The sequence below is a fragment of the Haliaeetus leucocephalus genome, unplaced genomic scaffold (genome assembly GCF_000737465.1).
Source record: "Haliaeetus leucocephalus isolate CR32 unplaced genomic scaffold, Haliaeetus_leucocephalus-4.0 Scaffold840, whole genome shotgun sequence".
In the NCBI taxonomy this organism is placed as follows: domain Eukaryota; kingdom Metazoa; phylum Chordata; class Aves; order Accipitriformes; family Accipitridae; genus Haliaeetus; species Haliaeetus leucocephalus.
Window position 1 is genome coordinate 243,273 of NW_010973276.1, and position 20,845 is coordinate 264,117.

The following is a 20,845-nucleotide window of genomic DNA, read 5'->3' on the forward strand; positions in this document are numbered from 1 at the left end:
CCGGGCGCCGCTCCCGCTGAAACGGGCGCTGGTTTTTGCGAGGTCCGTCCCCTCCGGCCCGGCCCGGCCCGGCCCTGCTGCCTGGCGTCCCTCGGCCGGCGGCCCTGCCTTGCCCTCTCCTCCCTGCCTGCTCTCTCTCCGCCTGACGGACCCCGCGCTGTGGGGGCTGCGCCTGTGGGAGTTTGCGGGCCTTGCCTGCGTTTGTGAACACCTCTGTAAAAAAAGGGACGCAGAAAGTAACTAGGGTGCCAATACGTTTTTATGGCCGATAATGAAATGTAGCAAACTGGTAAAGAGATTTAAAGTAGACTGGATTATACGTGGAGCTGGGTGGCAACCAGCTTAAAACCCCAGATACGCTGGTAAGCCAAGACAGCGGGCAGGCAGGTGAGCGCAGGGGGTCCCAAAGGATGGCAGTGACCCCGGGAAGGCTCATGGACTTACAGTAGCCCCGTGGCACAATGAACACCAATGCTGTTGGAGAAAGCCAGCTATAAAGATGAGTTGGCCGGTGGGTTGTGTTTTTCTTCAGTGGGGAGGAAGGCATGATAGCGCTGTCATTCCCCTGTCCTAACAGGGTAGGTAGATGCCGTTTGCTGCCTTTTCTTGCTGCTGTCTGATAGCAGCTGCTAGGGGTGTGGTGTGTACCTTTGAGTCTGGCAGAGTTTTGTACATTCATTACATATAGGTGTGGCTATTTCATAAATACGGAACCTGCGTGGAAGAGATAGGTGACAACTCGTGAGTTATAACCTATATTAAAGGAATATTCGGCCAAAACACCAGTTTGGCTTGCTGTGTGATAAATCAGTTGGGTGCTTTCAGCATCAAGAAAAGGTACTTAACTTTATAGTTCTTATTTTTCCTGTTTCAGTTTTTCCCTTTGTGTTTGGGGAGCTGCAATGGTTACTGCTTTGTGTGGGGATGCTTTGTCAGAGAGTGCTTCATGTGTGTTTGTGAAATAAAGTATAAACCCTGAAGAGCTCAAGTAAAATTCTGGGAATAAGATTTAACTGTTGTTTTAGAGACAGTAGAGGGAGCACCACATCCTTTTTTAAAAGGAAAAACATCGTCGTTTGCAAAATTCTTAGGGATTTGCATATAAGCCACATGTGCACACTTTGGTTGAAAGTTTTACTTCTTTAAAGGCTGAGAACAGACTTGGACATTAATAGTACGGTGTGTGAATGTTTGTAAATTTTACTTTGCTGTAGTAATTGGGTTTTTTTAAATGTTCTCTTTGAAGTCAACATGTCTCGAGAGTCTGGAAGTGAAGCACAGCAGTCTCAAGGTGCCCAACAGTCACAGAGTGGTACCAGTTCCTCTTCCAGTGGGTCGCAGAGTACTAGTCAGTCTTCCTCAAGTTCTGGGACCCTCAGTTCTTTGGACACTCTTCCCACTCAGGAACTTCCGTCGATCCCTGAGGACCAGGAATCTGAAGAGCTTGTTCCTCAGCCTTGGGGTCGACTCTTTGCACTTGGAAAAGGTTTCAGCAATTGTGGTATGTGTATACTATAAGAAGCCTCTTGATTCATTTGTAGTACCTCAGAAAAGTTTTGAGCAGCTTGGTAGAGAGCAGTGTCTTCTCATTTTCAAATTAAGTACATGCAAATTTAAGTGCAATCTTGCAACTTTTGCAATAATGTTTTATTCCGTACTACGTCCCAGTGTTTATACTAAGTACCGAGATACACAACTTCCATGGACTTAGAGGAATTTGGGGGTATTCATATTCTTTGTTGCTTGCTTCATTTTTCCATTTCATAATTTATTTTGTTTGTGTATCATATGAGTCTCTGCATCGCTGAAGGTGAACTTGAAAACTCTACTATTACTGAAGAGGATAAAATTATTAAAATACTGTACAAGATGTTGATAGCGCTTGGCGCTTTGTCTGAATCAAGACAAATAAACTTGATCATATAGGAAGAATCTTGTCTTTGTTATTCTGCTCACTACCATTTGGCATCATTCTTTAGTGCCACAGTTAATTTCCTGCAATTTTGTGTTCTCTCTCTGCTTTACCTCCTGCTCCTCTACAGACTGCGTGAATGATGAATACTGGTTTGGAAGAGACAAAAGCTGTGATTATAGTTTTTCTAAGCTAGGACTGTCTGAGACTGGCTTCTACCAAAACTATAGCAAGAAGCATTTCCGAATTTTCAGGGTAGGTGCTGAAAAGGTTGACTGTCTTTTTCTGTCTTGGCATAATTGAAAAAGGTTGACTTTGGCAGAGGTGGATCCTAAAGAGATCACAGTTTAAGTACCTTCAGTGTTGAATCCTTTAACAAGACTCTTTGCAATACTCCATTAACGTGGTTTATGAAATAACCTGAGTAATCCGATTTTTCTGAGCTAATGATAGTAAATTTTTATAGTCTGTCATGTCTTTACAGCATAGTAATTTTTTCCCTACTGTTATCTTTCCCATTTTTTTTTTCTCTTTGAGGAAATGGGTCCAAAAAATTCCTATGTTGCCTACATTGAAGACCACAGTGCAAATGGAACTTTTGTTAATAGACAGCTCATTGGAAAAGGGAAGAGGCTTCCACTGACTCACAACTCTGAAATTGCACTGTCTATACAGACTAATAAGGGTAAAATGTACTATAACATAAGTAGGTTCTTCATGTGTTGACCAAGGGGTCGTTTCTGCAGTGATTTGAATATGTTTCTTGCAAGCTGAGCTTCTTCATGAATGCTGTTAAAATACAGCTATGAATTGATGTTTTAGTACTTGCATAAAAATTATCCATATAAAAAAAAACCTGAAAAAAAGAATATTTAAAAGAAGCTGCATCAGGAACCACCTTACTAGAGTAGAAACTTTTATAGTCATTTTCCTATTTTTGAAACACTTCTGTGCTTCAGTAGCTGTGTATGTGGTGGTGGGAACAGGGCAAATGGACTATTCAAGGGAAGTTGAAAAAACCCCAGGTACTTAACAGATGCTGCATAATAATTAAAAAACCCTCTTTAAAATTAGCAGCATTGGAGGTTTATTTCTTTGTCTTTGCCCTTCCACTAAGATGCTGTCTTCCTGATTGTCAGTTCTCTTTGTTCCCTGCTGTGACATAGAAATTCTTGCCTATTTTGTCCTTAAATGTAGTGTTAATTGATCAAGCACTATTGTGAAGTTAGTACCAAAGATGTCAGCTTTAGTAAGATCACCTTGCTAACCCATAGCTGATGTCATTGACAGCATCAATTAACTTTTTTAGATATTTATGTTTTTCTTCTAGCAGGCAGCGTTTTCTTAGTTATATTGTTGACTATAAAAGCTCACGAAGCATAGTTGTTTGTTGTAACAAAATTTTAAAGTTAATAACAGGAAAATGATCTCCACTCATCTTCCTAGTGTTTGTATTTTCTGATCTTATGGTGGATGATCAGTTGGTGTTTCCTAGAGAATTCAGAGAGAAATATATCATGTCAAAGACTTTGGGAAGGTAAGCATCCTTCTTTCTGCAGTATTAAGCATTAGTTTTGTAACTGTTTTCAGTACCTTGTGCTTGAATTATTACCAGTGCTAACTGAGCTGCTGTTTAAAAAAAAAAAAATAAAAAAAAAAAATTAATAACACCTATGTAAACCTGTTCTTTACAACAGCCTAAACAGGAATTTTGACTTTATTCCTATAATTGGCTTGGGTTTTGTAACCTACCCTTAATTGTGAAACCCAGTTTTTTTTCTCTAGAAAAGAACAAAGTCTGTAGATTCTTAACAAGTTTTTAAATCCTGTATATTAATATACTCAGTTATTGGAAGTAGAAGGAAGAGCTTTATGTCAGAATATAGCTTTCTACAACATCACTGTTGAGGCCTTCAGACAGAAGGGGAAGGAACTGTTTTCAGGAAAAAGGAGAGAGGCTATCTCAAGTGGAGGCTATATTTTTATCTTTTGGAAAAAGATGGTCAGTGAAGAATTTGGAGGAGAATGGTTAAGTGGAAACAAATCTGAGTGCAAATTACAAGGATTTCTTTCTGTAATATAATTGCTACTTAGTAAAAATATAAGTATTGTCTTGCCTGTTCTTCAGATTTGTGCAGTCTGGTGTTGAAAGAACTCTTCACTAGCTTCTCTTCTCTTAAATGAATTTGTGTGGTGGAAATGCTGACAGAGCTTGTCCTTGATATTCACTGGTACCCTTTGTACAGACAGATTAGTCGCTCTACATATTTATTCCTGCATGTTTGGTGGTGGCCCTTGACATCCCTTGCTATTTAAATAGACTTCCTAACTATTGAATGCTTTCTGAGAAAGTTTTGACAACATGCCATATTCAGAAAATTAGAAAGCAGCAGCCTCAAATTGTGTGTAATCCAATGCTTTCATTTCATTTGTCTGTACTTGTTATACAGATTTTTGAAAAGTATTTGTAAGCGTTAACATAGCTGTGCTTTTGTGTTAGTGGTGCCTGTGGAGAAGTCAAACTGGCATTTGAGAAGAGCACTTGTAACAAAGTTGCGGTAAAGATAATCAATAAACGGAAGTTTATGGCAAGTGGTATTAGAGAGACAGTAAGTATTTTTGTTTGTTTGTCTGTCTTTTGGCCATCTTGCAGTGGTCCTGGAATATTTGGTAACCTCTCTGACTCCCCAGCTCTCTTCAACTAAAGAGGATTTTCTCACTTGATGTCTTCTGTATGTAATTTCAAAATGCCTTTTGATCTTGCAAAATCTATAGAATTCTGCAGAAAATGCTTGCTTTTATTCTTTGACCACATTTCATTGTGTTCGTAATTTAGGACTGCTTGTTAATGTAGTATATACAAAGGATGATGGGGAGTCTTTTGAGGTTTATCTCCTAAAATGCATCAGATAGTCATGTCATAACCAGTGGAGTCTGACCAAAAATTTACAAACTCTGCTAATTTTGTTATATTCTCCATCATAATACTTTTTAATAAAATCATATGAAGCCTTTTGGGAAAGCCTTTTCATGTGTCTAGCCTTGCAGCAGAAGCCTGAATTTGAAGGAGAAGAACAAGCCAAGTGGCTTTACTCCAACATGAGAAAGAGACCCAAGCAACTTCATATCTATTACTCTAATTTTATATAAGGGGATAGGATAAACTTTGAAGAAAAGTACAGTTAAAGGCAAAAGTGCATGGAAGGAGTTATGTAAGTTGTGCTGCTGTGGATTTAACTAAAATTAAATCAAGTTGGATTAACCTTATTAATTTCTTTGTTGAGAAAATGGACATCAGAGCACAGACAGAATATACAGAATCTGTTCAAACTGACAAAGTATTTCATTGGGTACTGTATAGGAAACTACTACTTGATGTGGAAAATATTTTTGTAAAGACAAAAATTCTAAGGTGGGAAGGTAGCTGGCTGAGGAAAGGATGCCAGGAGGCTCCAGTGGAAGTGGAATTAGTTACTAGTGGAAGTTTTGAGAATTTGTCTTGAGACTAGTCTTCTGTACTATTACATTTAGAGATTGTAGCACAAAAAGTGGTAATATATTAATTCAACTCTTTGTCACTGACCCAAAGTCTCTGTTGATGGAAAAGAAGATTGCAGTATCATGTATGAAGAACTGGTACTTTTGTATGCTGGAGTAATAGAAGTTAGATAATGTTTAATAGTGCAAGATTGTATAATTAAAGATCAGCGATAATTTCTGCTATAGTCTACACTTTCCCTAGTTCAGATGAGGAGGTAGATATAGTTATTTGCAGATGAATATGTGACCTCAATGTGATTGAAAGAAAATTGCAAAATGCAATTTTGGAACATTTCTAATAAAGATTAAGAAATGCTGTTATGAATTATAATTATTAAGAAATGCCATTGTACAAAACAGCACTTCATCTGGAATGTTGTATGTGGATTTGATCGTGTGTGTTCAAAGATGATTGATTTGGATTGGAAGAAGAGCAAAAAAAACCTGCTGGGTTGATTTCAAGAGTTGAACCTAGGCCACGGATCAAAAGAATCTGTTTATGTTATCTTGCAAAATAAAGACTAGGAGAAAGTAGCATTTCATTTTAGGGTTGGCCCATATGGAAAGCGTCTTGGAGGGAGGAAAGCTGTTTAAAGGACAATACCGATATATACTTGCCAAGATATTTTTTTTGTGTAGTTTGGAAATTAGTGAAATGACACGCCTGAAACAGTATCTTGCTATAGATAGTGAGGAAGGCACCTGATAAGTTTATGGAAAAAGATTCTATGTTATGGTCACTTAAAGTAGCAAGGGACATGAAACAATGGCTTTTCTGGTACTATCTTTTATTTCTGATGCATCTTATTCCAGAACAGCACTGTCTTACCCAATATGATATTTGATTCTTTTAATAGAACCCAGCTTTTAATATCAATACAGAAATTGAAATTTTGAAGAAAATAGATCATGTGAGTGTTACTGTATGTTTTTATTCCTTTTTGCTACCTACTGTACTTCTCTAGTTCACTGACCTTAGTGTAGTAACTACAGATCAATTGTATCTGTTTAGAAAATACATTAAAGGATGCATATAATTTTTCTTGTAAATAAGTCTGTTGAACACTTTTTTTTCTTCTTTTAAGTATACTAAGTCTTTGCAGATTTGAGGTTTTAAAACCTGGAATAACAGATGTAAATTTGAGAAGAAACTTCACAGGAGAAGTTTCAACCTGAACCAGTGTTGTAGAAATCTGTCCTTGATATATGTTTTTGTAAATACTGCCAGATAACCAAATATAAAGATTAGATTCCACTAGCAATTTTTTGAATTTGTATCTCTTCTTTCCCCTGCATCTCCCCCCACCTCCCTGCCCCACAAACAGCATTTATTTTACTTTTGTTAAGCTTGCATAACTTAATGAACTTTCCCTCACTTCCCAATGTACTGTTGCATATAAAGAAAATATTAAGGGTATGGTAACTCACAACTGGAAAATATAAGGATACTTGTTGAGCTGCATTCACTGCAAGAATTGAATGGTTTTGTGTGTGGAGGTACAGGGGAGAAGACAACAGACTTGAGTATTAAGTGTTTGCCAAAGCCTGGGACACTAGTCAGTTGTGTTAAGTGTTAGTTTAATGGCATGGTTGAAGTCATACTGAAGTAGGAACTTTAGGATGATAAACTGTTGATGATGTCAATTTTTACAAATTATTCTACTTTTTTGTGTGTGTCCCTTCCTGTTCCCTTTTTTATTAGCCTTGCTTAATCAAGATCAAAAACTTCTTTGAAGCAGAGGATTACTACATTGTTTTGGAACTGTAAGTAACTTGTTTGAAAGTAAATGCATAAAATGAAATGTTTTTCACAGCCACAAAGAACATGTATAGTTCTGAAGTAGGGGTGGAGGGGTGGTTGTTTGTTTGGTTTGTTTTGTTTTTCTTTTGCTGGCCTGCACTGTTCTCTGAAACCTCTGTAAAATTAGGAACTAGGATAACCAGGAGAGTAATCCTTCTATGCTTTGAAGGAACTTAATGCATGGATAGTTGCCCACTATGCTGCTGTTGTGGATTGCTGCTACTTTTTTTGATTTTGAGCTTGTAAGAGGAGGCTGATCAAAAATCTAACAACTTCCAGTGAAGACTCAGTAGATCAGGCCTAATTCAGCAGTGCGTGTGCTGCGTTTAGGACATTGCTCACTCATTTTCAGAAATATATTCCTCCTCTCTAGCCAAAATAGCCAAATGTTTTGGTCTCAGTCTTGTCTAATGAGATGAATCTTTTGGAAGTAATATATTGACTTGTTACCTGCATTTGTTTTAGGATGGAAGGAGGAGAATTGTATGACAGAGTGTCAAGGCCAATCAAGATGAAAGAAGCTACCTGCAAGTTGTATTTTTATCAGATGCTGCTGGCTGTAAAGGTACATAATCATGAATTCTACCAAGAAAAATACGGTTATGCATATGAATGTCAGTCAGATTAATTTTTCTGTCATTTGTCACATCTGAAACCTGTGCAAGCAATCAGCACAGCACTCGTAACAAGTTGGTTTAACAAGATTCTTTACCTCAGTGCAGCCAAAGAACATTCACTTACTTATTAAAAACAGGGACTAAAGTAATAATACAGGCTGTGCTCATTGATGGCAGGATTATCATATGAGACTTTTAGTAGTATGTGGGCAAAGAGTCATCAGTGAGGTAGCCTTCAAAAAGATGAGTGATCAGATGCTTTACTATGCACTCCTGAATAAGAATTTCAGTTCAGCAGACAACAGGTTAAGACTACTTTAATAGATCTCAAATACTGAATATTGAGTCCTTAGATAAATTTCTTCTGAATTCATGAAATGGTAAGTGTATTTCATTAATAACTTCTGCAAGATTGTTTTCTACATCAAACTTAATTGTCTGGACCTGAATATGCTTTCGGATCAGTTCTTTTCCTTTTTTCTTTTCATTCAATTTTAGTATCTTGCAACTGCCAAAACCAGCAACATGATAGTTGTTCTGTAGTAGGTATTAATAAATAATAAACCTAGAATTATTTTCCTCACTAATGAGTAAGCTATTGTATTTTTCCCCAATTCTCGCTTTTGGGATGGCCGCTCATATAATAAAAGTGATGTTATTAACTTCGACTTCATAATGATACTATGTCTTCAGATGTAATAAAGAAAAGCTTCCCTTCAGCGTAAATGTGAAGACATCTCTAGTACGTATTTTGTACTACTAGGTAGAGTCAATGTTGTTCCTAGTTTTAACACAGACTTCATTGTATATTAATATATCAGTCATTTATGACTGAATTTTGATTCGTGCTTGCTGTCAAACATTCTCCTAATGAAGCTAGAAGTCTATTCTCAGATTTGGAGCCAGTAGAAGACTGGATAGTAGACTTGCAGGTAGACTTCAGAACTACGCATAAGGGAACAATTCTATACTTGCCTCAAGAAAGTAACTTTTTTCAAAATCCTTTGTATATTTAACCAGACGTTGATATCGTATCTCTTCCTCACTCAGTTTTCCTAGTTCTATCACCAGGTTTTTGAACACTTTTCCAGCCTCCAGCTCTTTGACAACTGAAGTGTTTTTTAAATGTCTGCTATTACTCACCAGTGCGAGGACTCTTGTGGCATGGTGAACTTAGCTGTCTTTGCAAATTGAAATGTGGACTTGCATTTAAGAGGGTATGATCATACAATAATAATGGCTAAAAGAAAGGAGAGAGAGATGGAAAACCAGAATTCCTACAAAGGCAAAATAGAACTTTGGTCTTCCTTAGTTCTGTTGCTTTTACTGAGATGAAGAAAGAAGTATAGCTTCCCAGTGAACGGGAAGAATGGAACATCTTGCCATGTCTACATACTGTGCTTGCATTGAGATTTGACATTTGAAGCATGATGGTTTCTAAGTTTTTTTTGTTTGGGTTTTGGGTTTTTTTTTTGTTTGCTTGTTTGTTTTGTTTCGTTTGGGGTTTTTGTATCTGTATATATCTAGTATCTTCATGACAATGGAATTATACACCGAGATCTAAAGCCAGAGAACGTACTACTTTCATCTTCTGAAGAGACATGCCTTGTAAAGGTAAAGAAACTTATATTTCTTCTCGTTCATTTAGAAATTTGAGAGTATTCCTTCCCATTCTTCTCAATATTTAGTTACACATAGCAAAAAAAAATTCTATGACTAATTCCATAGTAAGTTTTTTTTCCATAATTTTACTTTTACTTTTGTGGATATTTCAGCCCATACACTTATCTAAGAACAACTGAGAAATGTTGTGATTGTATAGCACTTAATTGAGTACACAACTTCAAATGTTGATAAATTTTTGGGTTTTTTTCAATAAAATTTAAATTCTTGAATTACAGACATTTCCACAAATATCCAGGCTGTATGGTGACAGAGTATTTTTGTTGTTGTTTGGGGTTTTTTTTGGCAGGGTTAGGGTTGGGGGTTTTTCTGGGGGTGTTTTTTTTTTTTTGTTCCCCCCCCCCCTCCCCCGATATAGCATTGAATAGATTTGCATGCTAAACTGCTTATTTTTCAAGTAATCTCTTCTAATAAGCTACAATTCCTTTATTCTGTGGTTGTCGATTTACATCCAAATCTGAGAATACTTTTTGCTAGTGGAAAGTGTGATCCTCTGTCATATTTCTCCTTACTCCTCCTCTCCTGTTCTCAGTTGTTGTTTACTGAATAGTTAATGTTTGGGGTAAATTTTGTTCATAGTCATGTACTGGAACTGACTTGGAAGGAAGAAACTTAATGTTACCTCCTGATGTATGTTGACAATATGGTATGTTCTAGTACAATCAATCCTAATATGTAATGTGGTGTTACCATTTTTAAATGCAAGATTACAGATTTTGGACAATCCAAGATTCTTGGAGAAACTTCTCTTATGAAAACATTATGTGGTACTCCCACGTATCTTGCTCCTGAGGTTCTAAATTCACTTGGGACTGCTGGATACAGCCGAGCTGTGGACTGCTGGAGTTTAGGAGTTATTCTTTTTGTATGGTAAGATACTGTGTAGATGCTACCATCATTGGGCAGTCATTGGCATACATGGCTCGAGACTTGACAACTTCAGTATCTTTATTAGCAAGTGAAAGTGTGTTTTAGAACTTTATACATGTAAAAGATGCTATGATAGCAGATGCTTTAAAATGAGCGATTTTAGTGTTTCATTTTCTATGACAAAATCTGTGTTATTTAACTTGTTTTCTTCTTTTATATAGCTTGTGTGGATATCCACCATTTAATGAGCAAAATACTCAACTCTCTCTGAAAGATCAAATCACTCGTGGAGAATACACATTCATTCCAAAAGAATGGAAGCATGTATCGGACACAGGTATGACTCCATTACAGCGGGCAGCAGAATATCTAACTGTTGTAGTTTTTTGTCTCCCTTTAACTTCCTTTCAGCTGTATGGCACATCGCATGCTGATATGTTTAGTTTTTAAAGTAGTCTCTTAATGTTTTTGTTTTTTTAAGTTCAAAGTTGAAGCATTAGAAAGAGCAGATACATTTTCACTGAAGAGATTTCTTAGTAATATTTAGCTTTATTAACTATAGAAGTATAGAGTTTGTGGGCACATACGTCTATTTTTCCTCTTTTCACTTTTTCTTCTGACTTTATCAAGCTGGTCTACAAACTTTGCCTTGCTCCAAGATTCTTCAAGTGTTGAACCAAAATGCCAGGAACTTAAGCGATATGAGTTAGAATTCCAAGAAAAAAAATGTTAAAAGTAATTTCATGGTGCTATTCTTTGAGCTTAAAATATCAGCCGCATTGTGGAATGAACTATTAAGTTTGGCCCACTCTAAGCTAAGTAGTCTGCAAAAATATTTGAGTTTTTGCATAGCAAACTAAAATGATAGTTACTGTCTGCATGCATTTCTTCTTCAGGACATTTTATATGCACAATATAATTGTAGTATTTGCCTTGGATACTCCTTTGTATGTGCAGAGGAGTTTCAAATAAATGATGTGATCATTCTTTTTCTAATAAACTTACCAAATATAACCCCTTCCTGAATTATTTGAAGCTTATCCAATAATAAGTAAGTCAGACATACGTGAGAATGGAAATTATGTTAAGGTCGTACATAGTCCTAATGGTGTGTTTAACAGAATAATCAGATACAATGAAAAGTAAATCTTGCCAAAATTCCTTTATGGGAGATTTGGAGTCATAAAATATGACATAAATGCTGTATTTTTCACAGTGTCTATTAAGCAGTTTCCTAAGAAAATAAAGTTTATGTGATTATGTTGAGCATACATGTGTATGTCTTGTCTCTAATTTCCTATCTTCCCAGATGGATAATCTGCTTTCCAAGACCCCATAAACCAGGGAACTAAATTAAGCTGTCTTTGCTTGTACACAGTAATACTGAAGCTTTTAGGAAAGTGCTGAACTTCCTGTGCATGCTCAGAACATTAACTGTGGACATGCTCAGTATATCTACTGGTAATTTTGGTATACTGGAAAGTGTTGAATCGTGTGCATGTGAAGGAAAAATGGTTACAGTCTGCAGCCCTCCCTATGCATAGAAAAAAAGAAAAGGGATCTGCCCAGCCAGTATTTTTGGACATTGTTCTGAAGTGTTGTAAGACACATTGTTCCACATAGCTTTGGCATATGTGTATTGCAGAACTTATTTTCAGGTAAAGGATTTATTGATCATATGCCAACCAACTCTTTTTATTATCTTAGCTCTGGATCTTGTGAAGAAGCTGTTAGTAGTGGAACCAAGCAAACGTCTTACAACAGAGGAAGCCTTAGAACATCCTTGGCTTCAGGTGGGAACTGAGTCTTAACTGAAGTACGGCAAAGCTGGGTTGTTCTGGGGATAACTTCTTGATGTAAATTCAAAGGCTGTTCAATAGCCTGAATGCTACACTGTTGATACAGCGTAATTTGCTTCTGCCAAGGAAGCAGGGGAACACTGACTGCTCTGGTCACCAGAGGGGTAATGCGTGCCTGGTCCTGCTTCTGTGGAGAATACTGTAAGAGGGATACAATGATGGGCAATGAGAGCTTCAATTCTTTAGCTTCATGGCAATAACAACTGTTGTCTTAAGTCAGAGCTTAAGTCTGCCTGTCCATAGGTTGTCTCTGACAGTAGCAGCAGAAGAGCAACTGTCATTTGGTGCTTCTAATGGGCATGCACTGCTGCCTGCCTGCCAGCTGGCTATACAATTTCTGCTGGCTGCTGTAAGACCAGAGGGATCCTGCTGCCTACTTACAGAAAGAGGAGAGAGAAAGAAAAGGCCATATGTTTTGTAATTATTTGTTTGTTTTACTGGCATTGTCAATGACACATAGGAAGAGGAGCCATCGTATCCCAACCTATAGGATGACATTATCCCAGATACTGTAGTCACCACTTTCCCATTGGACAGCTGTAAACCAGAGTGACCATCTTGAACAGACTGCTTCCATGTCTCTGTGTTGGAAGCATGATGATCTTGCAGCGCCTTGTTGTGTGTCAAACCTTTGTGGGATGGAGCCTTCTCTTTCTTGCAGCATACAGAACAGAGTTGCTTCTTCGCTCTCCCAGCAAGCAAATGCTGTCTCTGTAGCACATGGATTTTCTTCTTTTCCTGTTCTCCTTGTCTTTTCCTCTTGCAATGGCAACTAGACCCCCTGTTTTTCAATGTGTTTATTTTCTTGGCCCCTGTCCTTGGCAAAGCCTTCATTAGTTCTTACCCCTTTGTATTGCTGCTTTTACATCATGGTACACTTTCTTGGTCCTTCAGTTCCGTGGTCCTTTTCAACTGTTGTTGCTGCTATTTGTAGTTGTGTAGCCTTGCCTGATGTTGTTCAGTGCCTTTTCCCACCCTAAACACATCTTTGCTTGATTTCCCTTTTAATTTGACTTCTCCTTTGCCTTCCACCTTGTCATGAGGTCTCCATATGTAGGTTTTACCTTGCCACATCACACATACACTTCTGCCAGAGAGAAAAAGGAATCAGTAACTTCTTCTTCTTTTCTCCAAAGTGGCCACCCTATCCTTAGTTTTACATCTGTTGCCTTTTCTCTTTATTACCTGGATAATGCATTGTCTATGTGGCTTAATTATGTAAAAGCACTGCAGCTCACATGATTTTGTATACTCTGTCTGCATAGGCTGACGGCATTTCTCAGCCTTGACCAATTTGATTACCTCCTGATGCAGCCTGACCCATGCTAGAACGTGTCTTATTGCTGTGTCAGGACCCTTGGCAACAGCCGTAAGAACTTGTATAGCAGAGCTTTTTGTTCTCTTTGTCTCGTGATCTTTATTACATCATCATATAATAAATGTGGCTCAAAGCAGTTTGGGTCCTTGCCAAATAAGGTAATTCTCAGACTAAATCCACAATATCTCATGGCTGATGCATCTTCAGTAACCTGTATTCAGGTAAGGGAGGACTCAGATTCTATAATTTATCCACCTGTCCAGCTGGAAGAAGGTTTTTCACAGTTTGTGTTCACTATTCTATGGTTATCCCAAGGTTGTTTGACTGTGGATTGTGTTTTATAGGCATTGTAGAGTACTGAAGAGTTCTGTCAAGCTAAACTAGGTCCTGTTCCAGCCTATTGCATTTAGCTGAGTAGTGTGTCAGGACTCTGGCAGCCCTGACATCTCTGGCCTTTCCATCAAAACAGCTGTGTTTTCTTTGTGGGAGGAAGATGAAACTGATTTTGATGTTAAGAGAATCAGACTTCAGTGGTCCTAATGGTAAATACCACCAATGAGCTGCTCATGGTCTCTGCTTGGGAAGACTTGAAATAGGTAGAGCTTGTAAATATCTGCCTGGGTCAACACTGTAGACTAGTGGTTGAGCACAAGCGATAGGTACGGTTCTTTCTACTTCTGTGCCATGCCATCCAGCAAGTTGCAAGTCTGTTGCTCTATTTAATGCTAGCTTTTCTGTCACTAATTCTTTCCCACCAACCAGTTGGCTTCTGCTGGAAGGTGTGGTGCCAGCTCAACAGCAGAGGTTGACAGGCTTCTCTGTCTTTATTTTTGTTGAAGGATACTGGTATTAAGCTGCTCCTCTCCATACTCTGGTCCTACTTCAACAGCCTTTGTATGCCTCCATGACCTGCTCTGAATTTAATGGAAAATCTTGGATCTCTGGAATTTTTTCTCAGAAAATAAAGCCCAGTCTATATCTGTAGCTAGTCTGTGCTTTCAAATTTTCAGTTCCAGCAGAGAGGACTACAAAAAAAGCATGGAGTATTCTGCTGAATACCTTCTTTCAATACAACCAGCAGCTTCTGCATCCTTTCTGAGTCACCTCTTCTTAGAACTCTTTCACATCTGAGAATCAAGATGTGTTTTTTAGAGACCAAGTCTGATTGTGGTTCTGATAGGATGGACCTCCTCCTTTGAGCATTGTAAGAGAGTCCCAGTTCCTCATCTTGTTTGTGTGGGCAGGCAGTGCAGAATCCTGCAGAGTTTGTTTCTGGCAAGCGTCCAGGACTACTGTGTTCTTACTATCATGAGTATGAATAAGTGTCACTGGTTTGGGAACCCTCTGAGCAGGAGGTGGTGGTTTCCCTGCCTCCTGTTACAGTCTAGTTAGGTTTGTGAGAGGTAGTCTTTTGTTAATTTTGGCACTCCAGAGGTGACCACTAGCCTTGTGGGCTTTCCTGGATATTTTTGCTTGAGGAGGCTGAAGAAAGTCACCCAGCCTACCTCTGAGCCACTCCATGGGTTCTATTCACTCATGCCGAGCATAATGCTATACATATTCCCCCACTGGGAACTGTGTCTGGTTTCAGATGCTTAGGTAAAGAGCATAAGAAACAGGGTGGAAGCAAGGGAGTATTACTCAGTGCTCAACAGCTGGCAGCTTCCTGAGACAGAAAATGCATTTGGATGACTTTTTAAGTCATTAGCTTGGCCTAATTAAACTGCTGGGCATCAGAAAATTCTTCCTGGCATTCCTGGCTTTTACTACTGTAGTTTGTGTGTAACTTCTACAGTGAGTTTAATCGGATGTAGATTCTTACATTTAGATTATAATTCTGAGCAGGAAATGTTACTGATAAGCCATGCTACGCTGATTATAAGAATTGCTGGTATACGTAATGGGAAAGGGGAAATATATGACAGTGATTTAGACAAGCTAAGAATTTGAGATATTTCAGTATGTAAACTGAATTTGTTAGCATTGAGATTATATATTCCCTTTACGGACACCTCTTACGGTTATGTTTAATTTCGAAGGCAGGACAAAAAGTTTCAGAAAACATTATACCTGCAAATCCAAATGTCATCTAGCATTCAGATGCCATTCTTTAAACTGTTTCCCTTCATGGGCTGTTACTAAGAGTATCAGTCGTTTATAGGTGATGTCCACTGCCTGCTTGGAAGGCCAACATCCAATATGTTCAGTTTTAGATATCACACACGTTGAATACTACCACCAAAAGAGCTCCTTGAGTCCTGTTACTGTGAGTAGTGAGAAGGAGTTACTGGCTCCCACTCCCTCTTGTGTTGTCTGTAAGTATTGTCTTTAAAAGTTAGTATGGAAAAAAAACAACAGACGCATACTTTATGCATACAGCTAATGCCTGTTAGCCCTCTCTAATGATTTTGGGTCCACTAGGGAATTTTTCAGATGTGAAAAGTAAGCATGTTCTCCAAAAAAACTTAATTTCTCCAGCTTTATTTAAACCAGTGGTGCTTTCAAACTAGTGTTTTAAATACCTGTGCTGTTTACTCCGTTCTTTGCTTAAATCTAAAACTTTAAAACTTAGTGGGCTGTTTAAATCTAAGTGGAGATGTCTTACCTGTATTTACCAGGTACTTAATAAAACATTTTTCAAAGGCATATAAACAATTAATTGCTGTTTCTGCCTCTGAAAACTTCACTGGGATCTTCTGAATGGGACAAGATTAGTTTGGTTGCATGCTGAAGAAAAACTCAGATATTTGTTATATAAATGGAAAAATACTTATCTTACCCATCAACTCAAATGGAGCCACAGTCAAAACAGGTGACACTGGAAAAGAAAGACAAGTCCCAATTCTATATAAAATAAACTGGATGTTCACATCAAAGCCTTTTTGTAGCACTTAAGAACATGTTTAAACCAAAAAAGGAGATACTGCAGTACTCCATAGCTTAGAAGAAGAACCCCTTCCCTTGCCTTTACCCCCAAAAAACAGTTAAAACATTTGAAATCCTTAGGAGCTCAATGATCCTTATTTTTTATTTTCTCTAGCAGTGAGTGTCCCATTCGCTTCTCTTTTGAGTTTCCCAATCTTTGCTGTAATAATGGAACAAAATTATACAACCTGTTAGCTGCAGTTAGTTGTTTAGAATAAATGTCTGGTTTTGGTTCTAGATCAGTTGTTGAGCTGGTGATCACACAGTCACTGTTCAAAGCTCGGCCAAAGGAAATGATCTGTATTAAATCACTATGAGCACCTTATTTCATTTATTCCTGGGAAAGGTTTAAAGACCTTATTTCAGATTTAGAAGTCTGATTTAGGGCTTGCAGGTAATCCATAGCAACCCATTCTAATAAAATTCCTACAGGAGAAATTGCTGAAACTAGAGAATGAGATTTTCTTTTTAAAACGGAGTATGCTATGGCAACTAAATGTCTTGTTTGCACTGATTTCCTGTTCCCTGAGGTTGCCCAGCATATACTAAGAGCACCCTGGTCACTGGCAGCTGAACGTGAATGACATTACATGCTAGCTTTTTCTCTTGAAACATGCCTGACTTTCTGCTAAACTAGCTTCTCTTAAGAGAGGATCTCTGCTGCCCTTCCCTCCTGTGTGCTGTCCTTCCCTCCTCATAATGCTTCTGCAGCCAGGCCTGTTTATGCACAACTGAGACTAATAAGTCCACTTCTTTCACATTGCATCTCTCCCAGACACTTTCCCTCCACTAATGGCAGCTTCTGGCTTATCACTTCGGGTAAATAGAGAATGAACTGTACTATCCAGTGAACTTCTGTAGAGAAATGAATGCTCTATGAATATTAAAATATTTGTTGATAATAATTTGGGTTTTCAAAAGGGAAACTTCACTTCAGTGAAATGCTTGCCCAAATTCTGAGTATTTGCTTTCCAAATGTTTCAATTTACAACCTTTAATATGTTCTGTGGACTTACTTATGTTAAGGATAACTGTGGGATGCTTTTTAAGATAACATTTTGTTTGAAAGTTTGGTGTGTGGGTTTGGGTTTTTTTGTTTGTTTTGTTTTAGGGTATGGGTGTATTAGCTGGTTCTTCTCTACCCACTGCGTACAACAGCTTTGCTTTTGGGGGGCAGGGGTGGTAATGAAAACTACCCAAATTTGGGATACTGATGAAGCTGAGCTAGTGGAAATGAAAATATGCTGTTAGAAAGGGAAGTAATTATGAAAACAGAATGTAAGACTATAAGGAACATACTTGTTTTTCCAAGAGCAATTAACTCTGTTTTGGTGAAAGCAGGCCCCAAGTCCTGATGAGGCCTCTTCTGATAAGGCTGACTAATTAATTACCTGCACAAACTCCTAGCCTGTATGTTCTTTCAATGTTGTTGTACTTTGTTGAATGATACTGCAAGTTCAGTTTAGCTTGACTAGTATTAGCGAAGTAGTTACTGAGGGGAAACTGTTTGTAGAATGAAACAAAAGTATTTTTTCTTACCAGCACTGTATGTAAAACACCTGCTCAAAATTCTACTGTGGGGCACATCAGAATCATACAATCATAGAATGGTTTGGCTTCGAAGGGACCTTTAAAGGTCATCTAGTCCAACCCCCCTGCAATAAGCAGGGACATCTTCAACTAGATCAGGTTGCTCAGAGCCCCATCCAACCTGGCCTTGAACATTTCCAGGGATGGGGCATCTACCACCTCTCTGGGCAACCTGTTCCAGTGTCTCACCACCCTCATGGTAAAAAATTTCTTCCTTATATCTAGTCTGAATCTACCCTCTTTTAGTTTAAAACCATCACCCCTTCTTCTATCGCTACAGGCCCTGTTAAAAAGTCTACCCCATCTTTCTTTTAAGCCCCCTTTAAGTATTGAAAGGCCACAATAAGGTCTCCCCAGAGCCTTCTCTTCTCCAGGCTGAACAACCCCAACTTGCTCAGCCTTTCCTCATAGGAGAGGTGTTCCATCCCTCTGATCATTTTTCTGGCCCTCCTCTGGACCTGTTCCAATAGGTCCGTGTCGTTCCTGTGCTGAGGACTCCAGAGCTGGATGCAGTACTCCAGGTGGGGTCTCACCAGAGTGGAGTAGAGGGGCAGAATGCCCTCCCTTGACCTGCTGGCCACACTGCTGGTGATGCAGCTCAGGATACGGTTGGCTTTCTGGACTGTGAGCGCCCATTGCCGGCTCTTGTCCAGCTTTCCATCCACCAGTACCCCCAAGTCCTTCTCTGCAGGGCTGCTCTCAATCCCTTCATCCCCCAGCCTGTATTGATACTGGGGGTTGCCCTGACCCAGGTGCAGGACCTTGCACTTGGCCTTGTGAAGTTCACCTGGGCCCACTTCTTGAGCTTGTCCAGGTCCCTCTGAATGGCATCCTGTCCCTCAGGCATGTCAGCTGCACCACTCAGCTGGGTGTCACCTGCAAAATTGCTGAGGGTGCCCTCGATCCCACTGTCTGTCATTGATGAAGATATTAAACAGTACTGGTCCCAATACGGACCCCTGAGGGAGACCACTTGTCACCAGACATTGAGCCATTGACCACTCTTCTCTGGATGTCACCATCCAGCCAGTTCCTTATCCATCGAATAGTCCATCCATCTAATCCATATCTAATTTAGAGAGAAGGATGTTGTGGGGGACCATGTCAAAGACCTTACAGAAGTCCAGATAGATGACATCCGTAGCTCTTACCTTGTCCACTGATATAGTCACTCCATCACAGAAGGCCACTAGGTTGGTCAGGCAGGACTTGCCCTTGGTGAAGCCATATTAGGAAGGGGGGAGAAGTGGGCAAACCTTCTTTTCTCCTTTATTCATTAATTCTTTAATTGCTGATCTATTACATTAGCCAAAATGTAGGCTTTTCTCCTAAATACTCCATATACTACCTAGAGTTACTGCTTTTTTTCACAGGATGAGGATATGAAGAGTACATTTCAACAGCTACTTGCTCAGACACGTGCCAGTATGAATCCACCACAAACATCAAAAATGGTATGTGTAACAGATTATTTGAAGATTAATACTTGATGCATAGAGAAACTAGATTTCAAAGTAATCCATAATAAGAAAATAAATTAATTTTGAGAACTAAGAGAAATGTTCATTTTGGCTGTAGGTAGCAGTCTGCTAATTATCTCTGCTTTCTGAATAGAAGCAATGGACTTTTGTGCTTTGGCAAGACACTGTGTTTAAATGTATAGAAATAGTCTCCGAGACTTTAAAGGATTATTCATATATTTAAAATTAAATTGTTGAACATGTATGTTTTGATGGATTCAAGTCATGAATGTTTAGTATTCAGGGCAATTTCTCATGTTAGTGAAAGTTTAGAATGGTATTGTGACATTCATTACCAGATGCTAATTAGGAGAATTCTAAAGAGTAGTGGAAGATAAAGCTGGGGCAGTGTCTTACACGAGAAGGATCTATCATTAGATAGATCTTGGTAGGGAAACATTTATTAGTCATGCTGCTTTTTTGGTCCCAGAAAGGAGACTTTATCCAACATCTGTAATTCTGTAGGAAGCAAAACAGTTAGGCTCTGTCTTACGTGATTTCATGTAGCCATCCTGCTGTATCTTTCTTTTAGCCAACCACAAGAAAGCGTCTCCATGAAAGTGAGGAAGAATCTGGCTCTTCTAAGCATGCTGTTCCTTCTACATCATTTCAGAAAATGAGGTGAAAAAAAGAGCAAGTGACTTGTGTTAATTATAGCTTTTTTATGGAAAGCAGAATTTTTATTTAAGAAAAATCTTAATAATGGAATAACTGTTGAAGATGCAATTGCTAAATAAAAATAACTTTGTAAGACTGAAGTGGCTGCTGTGTATGCATGAGAATCTACACAAATAGTCATGTTCCATTTCCTCCAGCTGTCTGACTCAAGGAGAATATCAGAAAAACTCATGAACTAAGTTACTAAAAATTTTTAGGCTGGCTTCATCACCACCTACACTCTTTGTTTCTTCTGTTCCAGTTTCTAGGTTAGGTATGGAAATAATGCTTAGTTTTCACAGATAAGAAAGGAATACTAAGTCTGCTGAGCTTTTGCCTGAAACATAGTATTACCTGACATAAAATGCTGCCCACAGACTTCTGAGGACACTTAGAATATTCACTTCTGATATAAAACTACCAATGAAACTTGAGGTGCCCTGGACTTCAGATAAAGCTAAATACTAAATACTGGGCTGGCGGACTCAACAGTGTTGTGATCTGTAAAGCAGTTGATAGGCTTTCAAAGTGAAAGTTATCATCTGCATGTAGT

The 20,845-nt window shown here is 38.6% G+C and overlaps 1 protein-coding gene across 2 annotated transcripts in view; it reads left to right on the forward strand.

Moving 5' to 3' along the window:
- The window catches only part of CHEK2 (checkpoint kinase 2), a 20,513-nt gene extending 118 nt beyond the window's left edge, over positions 1 to 20,395 (forward strand). Inside the window, exons 2-15 of one of the 2 annotated variants that reach the window (XM_010582038.1) lie at positions 1,247 to 1,501; positions 2,043 to 2,167; positions 2,450 to 2,597; positions 3,359 to 3,449; positions 4,413 to 4,521; positions 6,310 to 6,363; positions 7,155 to 7,216; positions 7,719 to 7,818; positions 9,398 to 9,484; positions 10,260 to 10,423; positions 10,645 to 10,760; positions 12,131 to 12,216; positions 19,489 to 19,569; positions 20,168 to 20,395. In XM_010582038.1, the coding sequence (XP_010580340.1) occupies positions 1,252 to 1,501; positions 2,043 to 2,167; positions 2,450 to 2,597; positions 3,359 to 3,449; positions 4,413 to 4,521; positions 6,310 to 6,363; positions 7,155 to 7,216; positions 7,719 to 7,818; positions 9,398 to 9,484; positions 10,260 to 10,423; positions 10,645 to 10,760; positions 12,131 to 12,216; positions 19,489 to 19,569; positions 20,168 to 20,260 (1,566 nt within the window). In that variant the 5' untranslated portion in view covers positions 1,247 to 1,251 and the 3' untranslated portion in view covers positions 20,261 to 20,395. Of the gene's footprint in view, positions 1 to 1,246; positions 1,502 to 2,042; positions 2,168 to 2,449; positions 2,598 to 3,358; positions 3,450 to 4,412; positions 4,522 to 6,309; positions 6,364 to 7,154; positions 7,217 to 7,718; positions 7,819 to 9,397; positions 9,485 to 10,259; positions 10,424 to 10,644; positions 10,761 to 12,130; positions 12,217 to 15,807; positions 15,862 to 19,488; positions 19,570 to 20,167 lie in introns of those variants that run through there. The other variant, XM_010582039.1, reaches the window with a different exon arrangement.
- Positions 20,396 to 20,845: the final 450 nt, after the last annotated feature.